Below are 21,781 nucleotides of genomic sequence, written 5' to 3'. Positions count from 1 at the left end.
CTCGGCGGGGTTTTAAAGTTGGTTTAGCGGTATACCGCCCGGGCAAAACTGGCGAAGCAGCTGAGGTCCAGCATTCAAGATTTATGCGTTGGCCTAGCGTACCCAAGCGTCCACGAACTTGTGTCTAGCAGTCACTGTCAAACTTGACTGGGCGTTGTTAGAGAGCAATAATTTGTGCAGCTCAAAACTTCCGGATCGGTAGGGGGGACACAGTCACTTGGGGGCTGAAAATCAATAAATACTAATTTTCAAAAAAAAATCATCCGCTATACGTATATAAATAAACAAGTTGTGAAACACGGCACCTAGTAAATCGACACCCTGTCGGTTTCAAATTTCGATTTCTTACCTTCAAATGCGAAACAAAAATTTTAGAGGGGATCAGGTGTTACGTTAATAACCATTTTTCATAATCTCTAACTTGCTTTTATTCAAAACTGCACAAATCCTGGGTTTTCTGATGATATCCGACGATTTCATGAACGAAAATGGCCAGCAGCCAGAATCAAGGGGGATTCGCACAGAGTTCTGGGTAAATCAAGGAAATACTCTCTGTTACGGCACGTCTGATTGGCTGAAAATGAGTATGCGCACTTGATTTACCCAGAACTCAAAGTCCTCTTTAACATGGGTGCCATCCGACGTAAAAATATTGTTTGGGTTAAACTAAAACGCGCGGTGATTACTGTGTCGTTTGGACCTGGATTTTATTTTAAAGCCAAACGTTGAAAATCATAGAGGGTGAGCATTGGTTGAAAGCACCTGGCCTGTGTATTGTTTTCGTGATGTATTTTCTTGAGTGTGCCAACATGTTTTTTTCTTTCATCTTTTCTCTCATTTTTTTTGCCCATCTTGTGAATACATCTTGCCACCATCCCTATGATTTTAAATAATGGGTATAACCCCTACAATAAAAAATATATTTTTAGAACAAACGGCAGATAAATGCGGATTTACTAATCCGTTGATATCCTAGCTCAGAATATTTGCTCACCACATTTTACCAACTGGCAGCGAACAGAGGTAATGTAGTACTACTGCTGTTAAATTGTCCATATTGTAGAGTTTAACTATCTTTCTACGTGTTCAATTCACGGACAGTCACGGAGAACCCGAGGAGAAATTGAGAGTATTGTGCACGGGGGGGGGGTCTCTAAATGAAATATGGTACGCAAGCTGAAGTAAAAAAAAAACGCGTAAAAAGGGTGTTATTTTAAATTAGTTATTTAACGCGTATACGCGTGTACCGTGTTTAGGTTCGTATATTTCAAAATATATAAATTAATAACGAAAATGTGAAAAAAGGAACTCATGAATTCATGTTACCTCAACTTGGAAACAGTATGATTTTATTATGTATATAGGGTAACTATTTTACGTTTCTGTACTTGAAAATGGGTATAACTTCACCAAAATAGGTACGTGTTTAGATATTTTTTTAAAAAGCTATACTTCAGCATGTGATTGTACAGTAGGGTGTTTTGGGTATTAACGTTGAAATCAATTCTATACGTACTTGCAACTTCCGTATAACAATACTGGCCTTACGTACTGATGATTTATGTTCGATTTCCGCCGACAAACGCGCGTGCTCTTGTGTGAGTGTTTGTTAGAGGGGGTCTGACACCACTACTTATTGTCTTGTCTAGAACATAGAAAACGCCAATTTACAATTTCATTTGGGAAAAAGCCACATGTTGAATCATAAATGTTCACTAAATAGCCTTTGTCTTGTTGCTTAATCTGATTAAAATAAGATCCTAGTTTGTGCTTTATATTTTATTTTTAATTTTAAATATGTGTATATATATTTATTTTTGTTATACATTTTATTTTATTTTATTTTATTAATTTGGTGGCAGTTTTGGTAATCGCGAAAGCCCACACGGATCTGACCAAATGCTCATATAAACCCCGTTCAAAACTCGTATAAGCTACTGCCAATCCCAGCTAGCCTTTTATATCATCCGATGGCGTATTCACCGGGGAAAATAATTAATAAACAATTACAAAGTACTAGAAAAAAGATCGCGTTGAATAGCGTGGGTTTAATTTTCAAGACAATCGTATCAATCAATAATTGACCTGGTGGTTAGATACGCGCGCTAAAATTCATGTTCTGTCGTCTATTCGCACATGTTTGTGCCGTTCGTTTATTCAATCATCGCTCCAACTTTGCCCAAACACTGAGCATATTTAACTATAATTAGAAAAAAATAACTAAATCACAATGGTTAGAACACTGCAAACAGCTATAGTAAACAATGCAACAATGAAATCCCAAACTGATTTGAGCCCAACAGATGTAAGTTTTATAACGGTCACCGGCTCACGGCATCCACGCTGAATATTAGAGCAAAAAGAAAAATATTTCCTGAAATAGAGAAATATTTTATTTTACCCCAAATCAGCTCAATTACTTTAATAAAGAGTTATTGTACATTATGTTGACACATTTTGATGAATATTCACAACCATGACTTCAATACAATAGACGATTTTGGCCCGATCGTCAACAAAACATATCCTGTATTCAGGGCAAGCGACGGAAAAGTACCCGGTGTTTGGTCTAACTGGTGGGAAAGATCCCGGAATAACAACCCAAAACAACGACCCAAACTGGAACAATTTTAGACACAATGTAATCATAAAAATGATAGATGATTTTCGCTGCATTTAAAAATGTTCACCGCGATAGTTTTCATCGCTAAAATCAACAGAATGATCTGCCATTTTATTTGAGTTTGTGTATGAGCTCTTTCTGACCGGCGACGTCACCAATTACAAAATAATTAAAATATATAAAATTAAATTAAATTCACGCCGTACAATACGTCAGATTTTAATCAGATTGCTTTATTGCCTTGGGCGAATTTCTCTCTGTTGTCCTTGTAAACTTCTCGCATCTCTATCAAATATTATATTGGAAATAACTCGAACATAAATATCTGTCTAATTGTTCTTATTTGACATTTTGATACATATAAACTATATGATTGTTTCATCGACCCGAAGTATTCAATGATCACGTTTTTGTCTGAGAGAGGGTACTACTAGGATTTGATATCGGCTCCATGCACTCGTTCGAATAAACGTCATTGACATGACCGATTTCGTCCAACAACCAACACAAGAAACATATCTCAGCTATCTCATGAACATCATTCAACAAAAATGGTAACTTGTTAATGTTTATCTTGGTTATCAATGTCATTTGTTATCCATAATTATAAATTCTTATTTTAGAATTTGTGTACGTTCTCAATATTTATATTAAAATTATTTTATGATAGCTACAAATAACAACTAACAGCCAACTATTCTACACAATGTGCTAATCATGTTTCGTTGAGTTGAAAAATGCTCTAAATTTTCTGTTTTCATTTTTTTCCAATTGAATGACTATAATAAGCATTTGTCATAAATGCTAACTAAAATGTATCTAAACACATAATCTGCGGGTAGAAAAATGGTCAGAATGTTAATCATATATTTTTTTTTTAATTCAGCTTTCGCGGCTTACAGGAATTAAAGTAGCCGATATTTTGTGAAAAGGGTCAACCGATTTTGATAAACAACATAATTATTCGATGAAATTATTTTATGAAAATATTTATGAACTGAAAATTATATAATATGGTGTCCACGCAGCATGCAACATTTTCAAATATAACGAATTATACACCGCGGGAGTACTCATTTAAAAATTAAATATTTTCAATTCCCAGGTAATTAGATGCATAGACGCAAGTACAGAAATACTGTACAAATACAGTAGTGTGCAATTACTGCATACACGATGAACGTAGTCATAAATATATACAGGTAGTGGCGTTAAAATGATAATGCAAATCAATGGCATGTGACCTTTATGACATGTGACCTTTATGACATGAGACTAGAATGCTATACAAGGATGCAAAAATAAATAAATTTTACTATTTCTTTCCTATGACAACTTGACAAGGATATATCTTGGTAAAAAAAGATATGTAGTGCCTCACAAAGAGTTTGTGGTTGTCTTAGTATTCCCACATTTACAATATTTTTAGTGAGTTTTTTGCTGTCCTCTATGGACACCACTACTAAAATGGCATTAACATTTTTCTCATTTTTTTCCACATAATATTAACTGGTACGTACTATTATTTGTATAAACAGATGACACGAAATATTGTCGCTGTTATATGCACTAAAATAGTCGCATATTTTAAGCACTCAAGAAAAGCATTCCATTTTAAGTTGAGACGAAATCCTCTTACAGAAATATTAATTCTACATAAATTCACACTAAACACGTGATATGCCTGTAGTAAAATGGTAATCACGTCAATCATCGTTGGTTCGTATAGATGTATGTTTATTGCAGCACGTGATACGGACTGGCCAATCACATCACATACTTTAGATATTATATATTCAATTTTTTATGTAATAATGACTGGTTTATTGTATTTTGTAGACATAAACCAACTAACAAATCAACTGAGCTAAGATGCCAGTGTCTCTCTATACAGTGGTGATTGCCACATGGACTTTGATCACGTGCTCTGTGTCAGTAACTCACGCATCAGGGTTTCATCAATATTGCCTAATCGGCGCCGGACCAGCAGGTCTACAGATGGGATACTTTCTGGAGAAAGCTAATCGTGATTATGTAATATTTGAGAAGACGAATATGCCAGGATCCTTCTTCGAACAGTACCCAAGACATCGCACGTTGATAAGCATCAATAAGATCAACACTGGGAGTACAAACAAAGAGTTTAATTTCAGACATGATTGGAACTCCCTTATTGGCGATGGCGATTTATATTTCAAGTAATGTTGAATTCTTCAAATGTAGCAGTTAGTAATTCATTTATTTCATTTGGAATGTAATTTTGTAATCCTCAAAGAATAACCTCAAATTCAAAATATGTTTATTTTAATGTAATCTAAAAATATTTTAAATAAAACTATTTTATAACGATTAACAAAATAACATAACAAGGAAAGGATCGATACTGTAAACACTGTACTGATATTAACACCCATTGTTGTTGATTCAGGTTTAGAATAAGCATTAGCTGTAGAATGCTGCCTTAGCTCAGAAAACAATGTCATCTGAATTGAGGCGATATCATGCTTTACTGCTCCTCCATTTTATGTGCTTTTTTTGTTTAAACCCTTGACTTATTTTTAATCAGAATCTGTGTCATGAATGGCTAGTGTTTTATGCCCCACAGTCTGTTGGTTGATAAACACTTTGGTTTATTTGGGTAAGGCTGGCACTGGTAAAACTATCGATTGACAAAACAAATCATTAGCATAGTCCTCGTTCTCATGCATCGTATGCACACTAAATATACATGTTGAGATGAATTGTTTTTAGGCTCCATAATCTTAGGCTCTATAATATTGATTTTCTGTTTACAGACATAACCCCTAGTATAAACCCAACCAAGGTTCAAGTTCCCCGACTTGTCATAGGTGACGTGAAAGCCAGGGTTATGGACTAGTCAAGTCCCCGTCCGGATTTCCAGTCTTGAGAGGCTCATTTAGAACATTTTTAATCAGGGACATTGTCATTGTTGTCGATAAACATTAAAGCGTTGCCTGAATTCTAATAAAAAAATGGCTGCTTATCTTGGTTGTAATGAACTTGACTAGCACATTACAAATGATTCCCATTGATTCATAAGATTAGGCTGTATATGTGCGTGGACGCAGCGCATGTTCGCTCAGTATAACACCTTCTTTAACACTGGATCAAGTAGTTTTAGTTATGCAGCTGTAAATGATGTTGGAACTATGATTTCTTGTGATTGGGGGCTGAGTAACGATCACCATTCCAAGCTTTGCCCTTTCGGAGATTTATAAACGGTCGCATATACGGGCTATATAACACAAATACATTTCACTCAATTAATGCAAATCCTAGCAATCCTCATTCAAGAGGTATAGTTAAAAACCACCAGCATATATTGAGATAGATTTTTCGAGATCAATGTTATTCACTCACATGTGTTTAATAATTATGGTTTTATTATTTTGAAGTCATTTATTTATACACAAGAGAGGTGAGCAGGAACAAAAATACTGGCCCGGCTTGTATATATATTCACTGTAATTTACTAACTAGAGTTTTCAAATAAATCGTTTATTTTACCATTCCCCAGGGATTTTTCAAGGGATTTTTTCCCCAACGCTGATGCTATACTAAAATATTTTCAAGCATATAAAACCAAGTACAATATACATATACAGTATAATACAACGATTGTGAATGTTGGACGTGATAACACGGCTGCGGGTCTATTCTCCTTAAGAGACCAGAAGGGTACTGTCCACACATGCAAGTAAGTACCACAGACTGCACCATATCATTTGTTTATTAACACTCAGAATATAGTTGCACAATGTCGCCTGTGTATGTATTTTTCGATTTTAAGCAAAATGGAAATTCCCCATTCGCTACATGTAAACATTGTGGGTGGGAATTGAAAAAAATCATAGGGTAGAACCTGTGAAAGGTGAAATATGTTGACTTTTGGACTTAAAGCGTTAACGATCATGACTTTCAGTAGCCTTACAACAAGTTCATTTTATGTATATATATTCAGAGCTGAAATGGTATTTACGAATACTGTACTTGTATATTTTTCACCAACATTTTAATAAACGTACTATGATTTTCTTTAAATCTGTTTTGTAATAACAAATGTTTATTGTGATGATATCAAGTAAACTCACGTATGAACCACAATATGGAAATTCAGTTTTATTTAACATTTTGTTTTCGCCTGACAGGACTGTTATCGTGAGTACTGGGATAGCTACACCCAATGTGCCAGACTATGAAGGCATTGAACACACGATAGGTTATGAGGACATGCCGATGAACATGTCGTTGTACGATGGGAAAACCGTGCTCATTCTTGGCAAAGGTAACTCGGCTTTTGAAACGGGTACAGCGATATCGTATATTGCAAATTTCGTTCAGTTGGTGTCATCCAGGCTGGAGAAAGACGCCTGGAGCAGCCATTACGTTGGGGATGTAAGGTGAGTCAATATTGTTGGCATGGTACCGGGAAGATTGGAATTGTCTGTGAAATGCTCGTATTATGTTTTAATATTAATGCCGTTCGTTGAATTGTAAAATGTAAAACAACATTGAATATGCGTTTATATATTTTGCTGCACGTTTGGGGATTTTTCAGTTGACTTTTTAGGATGTTTTTTGAAGCGAACGTATTTTGCTTTGTTATGTTGATAAAATTAGTTTGCAAACTAGTATGACTCTAAAACACGCGCCAACCTAGCAAAATGGCGATCATTTTGTACTACATAATATTATTTGTGTCAATGTACCGTACTATACTGCCCTCTATCAATACACAAACAGATACGTTTTAATTCAATCCTACATATTGACAAACGTTATCAGAAATGTTAGCTACATTAAATGACCGGAATAATCTTTGTTTAATTGAATAATTAATGTGACGAAAAGGGAAAATTGTTTACTCCCGCCATTTTTCCGTGATAATCCAACTCTCATAGGGACTACAGAGATTACTCAAATTGAACATTTCACAATAACTGACATTAACGAGCACTCCTTTTTACAATTTTCTGACAAATGTTCAATTACTCATATTTGTAAGTGCTCTTCTGGTAAAATGTCAAAAATCGGAAACGCGTACGTGGACACTGACGATCAGAAACGTATAGACCACTTGGTGTAATTATAGAACATTTCCATTGCATACATAATATTTCGAACGCCGTTAATTGGATATTCGCGGTCATACTAGCGCCATTTTTAGCAGTGACTATATGTAGAACACTGGTGACGTCATGAAGAATTGCAAAAAATATTCCAAACTAAGCCCTCTCAATAACTGACTCAGAATTGTCTTAATATGTCCCATATCGAACAGGACGCACATTCAAATCCACGGTATACGCTGTAATTGGTAACGCACATTACCTGTTCATCCGTTAACACGCTGTGGCTGGTAAACTTGTTCCAAACAGAATTTGTAATTTATAAAACATTAATAAACATTTATGTAAATATATTCATACCTTCATGGATTTCACTGTAATTCAACGATTGTAAACTATATTTCTTTAAACAGTTAAAACGCGTTCTTCTCGGCGAAGTGCAACAACCGGATTAATAAATGTTCCATTCACAATTCTAGGGCGGTGAACAACGAATTATATGATACCTTCTATTTGAAGTCTTTAGATGGAATATTAGTGACTCGTAAGGGAACTGGCATGGAACAACTACGATTCTTGAAGGACGAAAGCAGTGGGAAAATAAGTATCAGGAATAATCATTTGTTATCTAACAAAGATAATTACATGTTAAGGAAGGAATATGACTACGTCATCAGGTGCACGGGATTTCTCTTCGACTTCAGTATTTTTGACAAGTATGTACCTGAATTCAAGTCTCCATCATGCATGTTCCAATATCTAATGTGTTAATGTCAAGATACTGTGGCGAATCATTTCTGGAAGGAACAATCAGTCGAGTTTCATGAAATATGAGGTTAATACGAGGATACTGCAAAGTATGTACGAAGACAGTACAGCGACTGCGTACTGTCTTTTCCTCCCAGGAATACATCAAAGGAATGCCGATTTAGCAAACTGGGGTCCGTTCACACTCCAAACACTGGCGGCGCCCTCACTTCCGTTATTTTGGTTCGGGTTTTCACCACTGCCACACCGTAATTTGCATATGTTCTATAGAACGTAATCCGTAATCAAAGACGTTCGAATTCTCTTCGTATTGCGCAGTAGTTTTGAAATATTTTTATTCCGCTCTTGTATATGAACTTCGAATATTCGCTATCACACGCATTTTCCCCTTCATTTAAATCTTGCGATTTCGCAAGACTAGTGTAAGGTAGTTTTGATAAAGTAAAACAGACTTTGACATGCGAAAGCAGGTTTCTTTTAGCCAAACATCACACATGTAAACATGAATATACTTCCACTTTGAAAAACCGGTCTCGTACAAAAGTAACATGTATACACCATAAAGACACTTTCTTTTGGATGATTTCTTATTTATGAACATCAGCATATTTATTTCGTAAAAAGTCATAAAGGTTATATGCACATAATCTTCGTTTGAAAAAGTTTTTGTGATTCACCACATTTTTTATGTAAATTACAGAACATATGCAAATTACGGTGTGACAGTGGTGAAAACCCGAACGAGAGGAACGGAAGTGAGGGCGCCGCCAGTGTTTGGACAGTGGGACCCGTTCAAACCCCGGGGCAGCCATATTTGTTTTTATTATTATTACGCTTGCAATCGTTCCATATTTGGAATTCGCGTGTCCTAATATGGTAGGATGAAATGCAATACCAATACCCAATGCAATACCGTACCGCAAAATTGAGGCACGCTGTAACTTATGGCGTTACGATTACAGATGTATAATAATACTTGTTATGTTTATAGAACATGCCGGCCGAAACCGAAAATCCCGAAGAAGAAAAATCGACGACCTAAATATCCTCTCATAGATCACACCTACCAAGCAGTTGGCGTTCCTGGATTATACTTTGCAGGAACAGTGACACACTCGCTGGATTTCAAGAAGTCGTCTGGTGGTTTTCTACATGGGTTCCGTTACACAAGTAATTATGATGGCTTTGAATAAGTATCATACATTGTATCTGCACAACAAGGAGCTTAGATTAACATAAAAATATTTGCCGACATTTAAACAATAACGTCTATTTCAAATGGCGCCACGAATATTTATAAAGTTATTCGATTCAGAATAAAAATGAGTGAATCGAAATTAAAATACCGAAGAATTTATTTATTTCTTTTTTATTTGTTTTTGCAAGGCGACAGTTTCGGCCATTGATTGTGACTTTTGTCTTTGCGGATTGTTCTATTTGCAAATTGAAACATACGTAAATTTAGCTATTGTGACATTGAAGTAATTGTTCAAGGACATTGCCCAGGCTATACACTTTCTTGAGATTTACAAAAAATCACTGAAAAGTCACAGCAATGTAAAGCAGTCTGGGTAGTAGCATACGCTGTCCTCATTAAGATGGAAGCCTACTCATAAATTAAAATACCCAGAATTTATTTATTTTGCAATAAATTGTACTCCGAGGCAATATACGGATATTGACTTAAAAAAAGTTGGGAGTCACCAGCCTTACTTTCGAGAAATTGAAGGTTATATTTTAGTGAAAAGTCGTTATTTTGGCACTATTATAATGTATATACCAGAGGTTCCCAATATCTCAAAATCTAGCCTGGTAACATAGGCTGAATAAATCATATATTGGTAATGATGGAGTATTTTTTGTTGTTCTGAATTATTTAAAAAATCTGGGTTTTAAAAGTGTAAAAAAATGCATTTCTTTTAACACTGTGTTAAATAGCGATTTTCAAGAAATATTACGTTTCTCAAAAAGCTAAAGTGCAACACACAAAATAATGTTATTTCATTGTAACATGAGACATTAGCTTCATGATTTTACATCGCAAACTAATAAACATTGTCATGCGATTTATGACCAATTTTGTCAAAAATTATGAGTAGGATTCTACCTCAAATTTCTTTCATCCGCCGTACCTCGTTCTAAGACTACGTCAGTCATATTGTTAGTAAGATCTCGAAATCACAACGAACACTGTTAAATTATATTAATTGTTGTATTAGTAAACAAACTCACACACGACATTTATGTTAACGATTTTTTTTTACATGTTCGTGTTGGATATTTGATTTTACAGCTCAGGCTCTTCACAGAATACTCGAATACCAGAACCATAGAAAACAATGGCCGTCCATTAAATTGTCAATTTCAGAATTATTGAATCATATTGTCAAACGAGTGAATGAAGCTTCTGGTTTGTACCAAATGTTTGGCGTATTCAGTGACGTCATGATATTATCAGGGTAAGATTTCAGCATCATGTGAACAACATTGTAATTTCTGAATGACTACAATTGCTTGCAGTGGATGGACTAACATGTAGGTCAAGAATTGTGCCTTGTTAATATTTTTCCAATTCTTTACGGTATGTGTTCTTCATGCATGTATTATTTTACCGATTGTTGTCTTTTCAATTACATCATTCGTCCGTCTACTTATTACTTCTAAATTGAAGACCGCTTCGGGCAAGGTAGAACTATGCGGTGTTCAACTTGTTTCACGCCACCCCAGTAATGCTTAGCTACGAACTAAATTTTTTATTTATTGACTTTGTCATATATAATTGTTAAATATTCGCTCCTTGCCTGATTCAAGTCTATATAAATAATGCTGGCCAGAAACATAAATTGCTCATTTCCAAGATGTTGCATGTTATTACTTTTTACAATTTCGATGATTTCTTTTCAGTGACGAAACATACGAATATCTTGAAGACTTTCCATTACCGTTGTTGCCAACATTTAAGAATATTACTGGGAAAGAAGCACAACGAATTATTACATTCACTCTGCAGTACGGACCCGGGAAAGGTGGGGTGTAAAATGTTGTTGTCGTAAAATACACTCCACATTCTGAATGAACAAAGCACAATTACGTAGATAAACAACGCACCGACATAGTGCTTCATTTTTACAAGAACGCAAAACACAACTGTAGGAGCTATATTAGTTTGAAGTTCCCTAACCAACCGTAAAAGTAAACGTCTTTATTCTGCTTCTCTTCATATTTAGGAGTGGAGCTGAACTTGGCCAACCAGGCACACACGACCTTCTTTCTGCACCCGATGTTTCATTATTACGAGGGAATACCAACAGGTAACAACCACAACAAATGATATTCTTGATTCTTGTAGCCCCGTGTCCCGACAAGTGACTGGTTTTATGCAATATATAATGCATTATATGAAATCTTTCGATTTTCTTAAATAATTCTTTTGACCATTATCAAACATTGTCTTACCTGAATACCATACGTAGAACGTAGAATTCAGTGTCAGAAATTTCACACCATTAAAAAGGTATGTATTCTGAAACACACAATATAAAGTAATTCCAAATACATCTGCGGTAAATAACTTAGATAATGTCAAGGTTATTGCTTTGCATATTTATTCGGTTTAAATTGGCTAAATAGTGCATATACAGTATCAACAATGATAATGTTTATACCTGGATATTGTAAAAGAGTAGGTTACAGGACACGTGACAGTGCATAACGACGCAATTCAATTAGAAGGTAAGAATTTGTGAAGCAATTTTTCGGGTTACTTTGTCTATGGCACTAATCGATAACAATACGCAGGTATTATTGATAAACAAATCAGTAAAACATATTTTTAATCCACAATTTGTTAGAATGTTTAGGATAATATGTGCAGCGTAAGAGCGAAGATTTCGATGTGGTAACGTAATAAGAAACTAGAAAACAATTGAGCTCATCAAATATTTTACATAATAGCTCTAAGAACCCAATAAATAAATGACCCCAGAATGCATCTCTAACGTTAAACAATTGTGAATATTTCTATATTTGTCAAATATATGCAAATTTGAAAATTCTATTCAAATTATTCGTAAGTAGTGAATAATCTTATGAAGCTGTGTCATGTTTAGCAAACTTATCACATTTTGGGGTAGGTAAGAATTTTGGTACTACAAATTTTTGTTTTCGTCTTTTGAGTGTTAGCACAATTTATCAATAATCTATAGAACGACGATAGTGTTAGTAATAACACTTGACGTAAAATACTTTTATTTTAGCTGGTATTCATTTACGTTGGAAAGACTTTTCTGGGTGTTTTGTATGGAATTTATTTTCACTGATTTTTGAAAAGTTGAATCTAAAATATAGAAAAAAAAAGTTATATTCGCTGGATTTTATTTTCACTGAATCATTTCTTCAGCGAAAATCGCAAAAATTAATTACAAGCGAAAATGAAGTATTTTACAAGACTTGATACTTGCATATACATTTTTATTTATTTTCAATTTTCCTTTGAAGCAAGATTGTTTTGACAAAGTTACCTATACAAAAATGATAAGAAAAATACACAGAGAAGAAATTTTGATTCAGCATGAATATTGTTGTGATAATATATTGTATAAAAGAGAAATTGATGTGTTATGACCTGCATTATATAATTTATTTACAATAGTTTAATGCCTACTTTACTCATTTTCACTTGGATGATGTAGTATAACTTCTAAAAAAAAGTTACTATGACTTACCATCGACCGTGTTATACTTGTATCTGTCGTTATTTTGTCATATACTTATCATATTCCTGAATTCGTAAAATAACTCTATGGATTATGGATATGTGTATCGTATGTTTGGTATGCTGAACGACACAATGAAATTCAATATTAATCAAGTAATGTGTCAGTCTTAAGGTAGCGAGAAGGGAAATTTTAACTTTTTTCTTGATTTTCAAAAATTGATAAAACGGTTACTTTAGACCTTGATACATCACCCCAGGTTTATAAAAGATCGAAATTGCGAAATAACGTTGCTCAAATTAGTGTTTTAAAACACTAGCAGAAAAGACTACAACTGCCGTTTCGTGGATATTTGCATAGTGTTTATCTTTGGAAGGAATTAAATGATAAAATCTTATCTGTATACTCTGTTGTTGACGATTCTGATATAACGGGTGATAAGCTTCCAGTTGCAAACAATGCGTGTTTATCTAACGTCCATTGTCAGCATTATTGTCAGTCGAGACTTCGTCGGAGAAACATGGTCATACAGTACTCATTTCGCCCAACCTTCCGCTTTTACATCGACCGCTTATCGCTTAATTTCCGACCACGCGGTCTTGTCCGACCGGAAACCGACCGCATTTTAATCGCGTTTTTTTTTTCGCTCGCTCGCTCATTGAAAACATTGACCGCTCGCCCAAACACTGAAAACTGGCACATGGGTGGTCGAAATGGTGGTTTTGATAGTAAAGTGTGAACATACAACTAGTATTAACTATTATTACATTCTGAACGACACTTCAAATCTAATAGCTGTATTACACTTGTATCGTGAAAGCAACTGAACTGGGACCTCTTGTTACGTGTTTTGGCAATCTGATTAAAATCTGATGTAGTGTACGGGCTTTAATTATTTGGACTATAAACTTATTTTAATTTTATTTTTTATTACTTTTGTTATTAATGCCCTTTTATTTTATTATTTTACTTTGATTTTGTGATTTTTTTTTTAATTCTGCCCTACCTACATCTGATCCGACGCCTATGTAAGTCCCGTTCAAATCTCGCGTAAGTAACAGCCAATCACAGCCCCCCTTTTATACAGGCTGTCGGTTGCTTACTTTTCAGTGTAGCGATACTCTACGGGCAATCTTTCTGTACATTATATTTTGCCCACTTGAATAAACCATTAATAGAAAATTGCTAGTATATTTTTATTTGCAAAAGAAATTCCACAGCATTTTACAATTTTTGTCATTACATTGAATATTTTTTTCACTTCCAACAAATGTGTACACTTCCAGATACATCTTCGCCAGCCAAGGTTCGTTCATTCAGTCATCGCTTCAATTTTACATCACTGAGCATAATTATCTAGAATGGAAGCAAAAAAATAAGTAAATCGTAATGATTAGAACACTGTAAACAGCTATAGTAAACAATGCAAACTGATTTTAAATTGTATAACGGTCACCGGCCCACGGCATCGACGCAGAAAATTGGAGCAAACAAATAAATAAATAAAAAATATTTTATTCCAGTCCAAATCAGCTCAATTACTTTAATAAAGAGTTATTGTATAATGTACAAAATGTTGATACAATTTGATGAATATTTACAGCTACGGCTTCAATACCGTAGACGATGTTGGCCCGATCTTCAACAAAACATCACCCGTCTCCAGGGCATGGCAGGCGACTGGAAAAAGACACTGGTGTTCGGTCGAAACGGTGGAAACAAAATCGTCACTCCCAGAATAACTATGCAAAATAACGATCTAAAGTCGAACCATTCGAGCCACAATATTAACATCAAAATGACTTTCGTTGCATTTGACAATGATAAACTTACCGTAAAGCCGTGTTATTCTCGGTCGCTAACGTCGGTGTAATCCGCCATTTTATTTGAGTGTTTGCCACCCGACTCCGCCCGGTGACGTCATCATGTGCGCTATAGAAGGAGGTCTGTGATTCGTTTACTAAAATCGTCGATAGTGGGTCTCGTTGAAATCTCGTTACATAGGCATCGGCTCAGATGTAGGTAGGGCGGAATTAAAAAAAAATCACAAAATCAAAATCAAAGTAAAATAATAAAATAAAATAAAATAAAAGGGCATTAATAACAAAAGTAATAAAAAATAAAATTAAAATAAGTTTATAGCCAAAATAATTAAAGCCCGTTCACTACATCAGATTTTAATCAGATTGGTGTTTTGGGTGCTTGTTCTATATGTAATATTTTTATTTTTATTTTAATGAGACAGTTACGTGAAAAAAGCCTAGGTAACTTCTTTTGACAGAGCAGAGAAACGAGGAAATGTTAGTGATTAATTCCAAAAATAACGATATCGAATCCACATCGGTCCACGTCTGGTAAAATTTGACATTCAATTTTTAAAATTAAATCACGATCATTGAATGAGCTCGGTCTATACCGTATACGTACCACAAAAGTGTTCCCACAAAAAATATTTTCGACTAAAAACGGCCACATGCCCTGAAAAAATCGAACAGAGCTTGACATGTATGAATAATTTATTGGGCTTAAAAGAAAAACGTGTCAAATTTAGTTATAGCCATAACTATTTGGTGGCCAGTCGATGAACAATTCAAAGTCCTTCAGGGCTGAAAATCATCGACGCTACTCTGGTTTACTTTATTTCACAACTTGCAGAGAAAACTGATTCGCGTGAGCTCTAATGTATCTTAGCCTAGTATTTTCTTTTTGAACTAAGGTCAAATTCCATCAGTTTGTCAAAATATATGTTTTTCAGCGAATAATTTTGAAGCCTGTCACAGCACCAGCACAAACAACTATGTGAATCGACGCCGGTGATTGGATTGTACGACGACCCTTCAATTAGCGTCAAATATGCTTTGTTACAACATCATTGATTGGTTGAGAGTCACCTGATCGGAGCACGAACTGGGTCACAGAACCATATTTGTCCGTATTATCAACAGGACTTTGCAAAATAACCACACCCACATTTTCAATCTTTTTTAGCGCGGAAGTTGCCAACAAATGTAAAAAAAAATCGTGAATTTCATGGATTCGAATAAAATAAAGCAAGCGATTGATAAGGATGATTATTAATATTTTCCCCGATGCTCTTCGAATTTTTATTTTTTTTATTTCAAGGTAAGAAATGGCTAGTTGAAGTTGCATCGTCTTCAATGCGGTTGTTTCACCGCGAACAACTCTAGCTCTGTTTTGGGCATGGTTTAGTTTTGCGATGTAAAATAAAATATATATTAAAATAATAATACTTGATTAATTATTTGGAGTTTCAGCCCACAAATTACGGACATGATCTCCATGAATTACGGTCAATGTTTGTCTTCTCTCGCCTGATTGTCACGGTGTTGATCGACGCCCTTCCTAAACTCAGTATGGAGAAACCAATGGGGATCGACATTCCAAACAAACAATCGAAATTATCAACGAAAGACGAGATTTTTCTAGATATTTACAAACATACTGTCATGACAAACGTATGTAAAATTAACAAATACACAAAGAGGTGTAATATTAGGTTATATTTTAGGCTTAGAAATATTTTCTTTCACTCAGCCCATGCATGTAACTGCCATTTAGCTTTACGGTCCTTCAGCATCGGGGGGAAAACAACAATAATTATACAAAACACATTGCGAAGACTCAACAATCAGGAAAGAAACCCCAGACAACCATGTCGTACTTGTGTTGAAATACATTTTGTATTTCACGTCAGAATATTGTTTAAAATAAAATATTCAGTCCAAGCCAAATCGAGGTCAAAGGGTCAGGTTGCGTGCATATAATTATATATAGTTAAAACAAAAAGTATTTGAACTTTTGTCAGCTGTTCAACATCTATAAAAACCAGAAAGACAATTATAAGACAATGTGAACCTCGGAAATTATTCTGTTAGTCCGAATTTTAAATGCGCGCGAGCGAGCAGGTGGGCGGTGATATTTCGGGGTTTGCGCGGTCGAAAATAAAGCGGAAATTGTCCGGTTGAATTCAACAAGCGGTCGCAAAAGCGAGAGAAAAAGGTGATTGGAAAGCGGAAGCGGGCGGGAGGTTGTGCGAAAGGAGTACTGTAACTTTGCACAACTTTCTTTTAAATCGTTTTATTTTTCCAAGTCAATATTCTATTTTACTAATACATTTTTTTTTTCTAACGCTATGGCGAAGAAAAGAAAGAAAGCGTTGACAGACGAGGCAAAGAAAAATCTGCCACTCAGTGTCGCACTCTGACACAGCAATTTTTTTTTTCAAACATCGGCCATTTTGTTTCACCATGAAAACCGTTTTATTAGATGTCTTATCTGAGACACTTGAAGGATTAGCTTGTTTGTAAACTGTCAGCGTGTACAGTGGGACAGTAATGTTTGTCAGAGGATTATCCCTCGTTGTTCGTTTGCATAACAATGGAAACCCGAACGTTCCTGGAGTGGGGACTCAAATGCCAGCAGTTTTCTTCATTTTTCACGCTCGAGCTTGAAATTATTCATTATTTGACACTCTTTATGAGTTCTATGATATCAGTGGTTAATATGTTTGGCCATTTTTAGTGTATATTTATAATAATGCAGCAAATCTACAGTGTTTTATTAACCAAAACTGTTTTTCGCGTTTTTCTCGAGTTGAAGTTTTGATCGAGAACGACTCATTGGGACCGCCGCCAAATCAAGTGCGTTCGGACTAGGACATTCAAACTCGCAGTTATCGTTCAAAAGATAATGATGGTGCGAAATATGTCTGGGTTTTTAAAGAAAATGCTTTGTCACAGAATAATAGTCTGTTAAAGGTGCCAAGTATGAAATAATTTGGGGACAAAAAAACAAACCTGCACGGAAATCGGAATAATAAGTCTTTTGATTATCGGAGACGCATTTCAATGGACTTGATTACGGACAATGCATAACTTAAATTTCACCAGGAAATTCCGCAGTGTGCTCTCGCAATCGCGTACTTAGTCATTTTTACAAGGTTCGCCATTTTTTATGTCACGTGATAATTATGTAAACAATGTCTGTCCAGTTTGTGCGAACTTGCACCTCTATACTTAGTCTTTTGATATATATAACCTAAATTACTGTTCTGAACGATACAACAGACAGAGAATATTTTATTTAAAAACGTCACAAAACCTTCTCGCTACCTTAACAAGTGATCTGTCAGATTATTTTTACAATAACTATTTGTATATTTTGTTGACAGATGAAGATATGAATAATGAAAATTTATACAGCGGACTGCCTCGACCCTCCAAAATGCACCATATGACGTCAGATTTTATGACGTCATGGACTTCACCTAACAGGTAAGTTACAAATACTGATATATCGTAATAGTTGCTCATATATGACTGAACACATTTTTGTGAATTTCCAGCAGCATAAAATTGATACCCAATTCTCATTATATCGTGAATCGTGAATCATAATATACATTTCGATCCAATTCTATATTTCACAATTAACCAAGAATGGTCTTGCTTCGTAGTTGATGTATTAATAAGCTTTTGTTAAATAAAAACTTTAATCGATTGTTTTTTGATTATGCAAATGTTCATCATATTTGAATAATTAATATGGCGCATCAGTCGAGAACGATTTATTTCAATGATAGTATATGTTGTTTTTTTATTAAATATTCCCCTATTTTTATTTTTAAATGTGATGATGAAATAATTTTATTAAGGTAGCCAGTATAGAAATGCACATTGTGATATTTTTTGTGACATTTCGGACGCTTGTTTCCTGATTTTTTTTTCAACTTACCCTATTTTGTTTTATTTTGGCATCAACGTATAATAATAAAAGCACGGAAACGACGATATATACTTTTCAATTTGACAAGAACCTAAAATGACAAAGTCGTATCTCATCTGTGTGTGAGATACAATAAATCGTTCCAAATAATACATTATCAATACGTGAATATATATATAAACATATCCTACAGTGGCTGTTTTTACAAAGTAGCAACAACGATGCACAATTTGTTTGGAATGTTTGCTAAAACTTGATTATAATATTATGTGATTATAATTTGTGTATTTACCACGAGCATTCATGTCAATACTTCACTTGAAATGTGAATAAAAGGTGCATGGGAAATAACTTTGAACTGGTCTAATCCGGTCATAGCGTAAATTATAATTGAAATTTGACTGAAAAGACATATAGTTACACAATAAAGTCGCAATTTACAAATTAATTGAGACAGATAAAGGGGAAAACATAATTTGCTACTACGTAATTTGAGTTCATCATTTAAATCCATATTAAAAATCACATATTCATATCTTAATGTTCTTGTGGTATCTTGCAGTCACATTCTACCACTACGTCGATTCCTGGAGTCCTGTGTAGGGCAGGATCTGCGATATAATTACGACGATGAGTGTTTTCAACTGACTATGACGTACAAGAATCCACCAATCGGGTGTAAACAATCCTATGCGAATGGTTTGAGGATGTTGAAATCAGCATATTAGATTTTAGTGATTTGCACAAACGTTTTTTTTTTCAAATTGTAGATTTTAGAACAAGACATTTGTTTATTTTAGCAAAAGAACATATAGTTGGAAATCTGGCGGGCTTATATTAAATATTTATGTGAAATATATATAATAGTCTACATAATCATTTTATTGATTCAATCTGAAATCAACAAAAACATAACAATCTTATTGCAAATTCGCAGATTTATATTGATGTTCATGCTTAGATGTAGCTATAACCATTCATCGATATTCTGTTTCATAGTTTGTGTTATTGCTAATTAGAAATACTTCAGTTGGGTATAAGCAATTTATCTAAATAGACAACTCTGTTTTGGTAGAAAACTATAATAACGGTATTTTCTCAAATATACTAACGACCAAATGTAAAAACTATATCGACGTTTTGAATTGCGTCTTATAACCCCAACTACGTCACAGAAACGCTTTGCCGCCAAAGAAGCATTAAATTGGCAATGATCGTGCTTGTTTCAATTGGGGAGTTATTGTCATTTCGGTGGTGGTGTTTGGTGTGATGCTGGAGTATATAAGTAGTATATAAGCCGTTCCTGGCGACGCGGAAACTTCTACCGATATGGATTGTTGTGGTTGATCAGTCTGCATACATTCAAATGTTGGACTTTATATCAAATAGAAATAGGGATCTAGCACCTCAACAGTATTTACTCGCCAGGCGCATGCATAGGCTAGATGGGTTTTTATACTGCTCTTGGTCGTTCTTTGACCACAATTATTCTGTATTGAGTTTAATTAAATGAGATATTTTGCGTTACTTAGTTACAATAAACGATATGGTTAAGTTAGTTTGTTTGTGTATGTGTGAATTGTATTTGCTAAGCCGTCACACGGTAGACATTCCAACAATTCCAAAGAACCAATATTCAATGGCCACCTATTTCTAATGCCTGCTCACATTTCATTTAACTCTTATGTGGGCTTCATATTGGCTTCGGATTGGCTTCAGTCTATTCTAAATGCACCCGGTTGTGTTATTTAAACGTCGCACTCATACTGAGATTGTGCCAATCTAGAGAGTTAATTCTTAACAAGTTAAGGGTTCATTCAATGCCCAGTATGCCTATAACCACTACAAATAAACAATATTGTGACCTCGACGTGATATGTCCTGATTCTTTATTGACAAAACGTCGAATATATTCATTTATGTAAATAGTTTACTTATCTTGGCAACTGCAAAAACGTAACACTAGAATATCTTCATACCGTGATTTTGGTTGTCGACACACACGCTCAAATTTTTTGGTTTGTATTCATTTTTAAATGTTAGATCTAGGTATGTTCTTGTCAAATACATAGATTTGAAAATGGCATTATGTTTTAAATAATGGTATGCTCTCATCACAGAAACGAATTAAAACTGTTACGTTTTAGAGTTAGGGTTAGGGTTAGGATAGATCTTCTTTTTTTCGGGCCGTGACGTATATATTGTACATGTTGGAATGATGGTGTGAGGGCGGGGATGTGGCAGTTATATAAAGTGTTGAGAGGGGAAGTCAGATTAGGGTTAGGGTTAGGGTTGGAATGCGAGGGTAGTAGAGATTGGGGGTCATTAGAGAGTTAAAATACAATGACTATGGTTTTAGATGTATTTTATTCTCATGGTGAGTAGGTTGGGTAGAGGAATTTGTGTAAGTGTAAACAATGCGGGTTTCGTCTATCAGGGGTTGTTAAGGGTGGATGGTTCGTCAGGTTGAATATACGGGAAGTGGTTGTAACGGGGAATGGGTAACTCGCAAGGCAGTAAGTGGTACACTCGGATCGCTCGACACTTATACGCACCATTCAATCATTAAGACATCAGCAGTATAGTACAGCCAGATATTTATTACCACTACAATCGTCACCATACGCCCCGGTCCTCTTCTCCCTTAATACGCTGGAACCCCCCATTTTTATAAACGACAGTGTTAATCGTTCAACCAATAGTCTAAATACTTTGCATGCGTTGCGTTGCATGCGTTGTCATGACGGCATGCGGACTCCGCCAGTGAGGGCGTCGCCCCATAGCATCGTCATGACAACATCAATGCAACTTGGTGACACTGTCCTGTCCAACAAAAGATG

General features: G+C 35.0%; 1 protein-coding gene and 1 long non-coding RNA gene across 2 annotated transcripts; one reads left to right on the top strand and one right to left on the bottom strand.

The window, feature by feature from the left end:
* The first annotated feature begins 991 nt into the window (after nt 1-991).
* LOC100367756 (FAD-dependent oxidoreductase domain-containing protein 2-like) lies at nt 992-20,499 on the top strand. The gene is made up of 11 exons (XM_085500404.1): nt 992-1,023; nt 4,463-4,821; nt 6,162-6,341; nt 6,793-7,044; nt 8,193-8,429; nt 9,473-9,651; nt 10,775-10,940; nt 11,386-11,507; nt 11,709-11,792; nt 18,388-18,490; nt 19,504-20,499. Exons 2-11 carry the CDS (start codon nt 4,496-4,498, stop codon nt 19,667-19,669), a joined length of 1,815 nt encoding a protein of 604 aa, XP_085356530.1. The 5' UTR covers nt 992-1,023; nt 4,463-4,495; the 3' UTR covers nt 19,670-20,499.
* Nucleotides 14,148-16,653, bottom strand: LOC146742716 (uncharacterized). The gene is made up of 2 exons (XR_014929715.1): nt 15,030-16,653; nt 14,148-14,552 (listed from the first exon to the last, which is right to left on the bottom strand). It is a non-coding gene; the product is annotated as an uncharacterized LOC146742716 (long non-coding RNA).
* Nucleotides 20,500-21,781: the final 1,282 nt, after the last annotated feature.

This window comes from Saccoglossus kowalevskii, chromosome 6 (genome assembly GCF_978046115.1).
Source record: "Saccoglossus kowalevskii chromosome 6, keSacKowa6.1, whole genome shotgun sequence".
NCBI lineage: Eukaryota > Metazoa > Hemichordata > Enteropneusta > Harrimaniidae > Saccoglossus > Saccoglossus kowalevskii.
The sequence above is the reverse complement of the archived record's forward strand: the minus strand, read 5'-3'. Positions and strand labels throughout refer to the sequence as shown.

Coding starts and splice junctions, on each gene's coding strand:
- LOC100367756 (XM_085500404.1), top strand. CDS start 4,496: ATGCCAGTGTCTCTCTATACAGTGGTGATTGCCACATGGACTTTGATC. Junction 7,045..8,192: donor CATTACGTTGGGGATGTAAG/GTGAGTCAATAT, acceptor TCACAATTCTAG/GGCGGTGAACAACGAATTAT. Junction 8,430..9,472: donor GACTTCAGTATTTTTGACAA/GTATGTACCTGA, acceptor TTATGTTTATAG/AACATGCCGGCCGAAACCGA.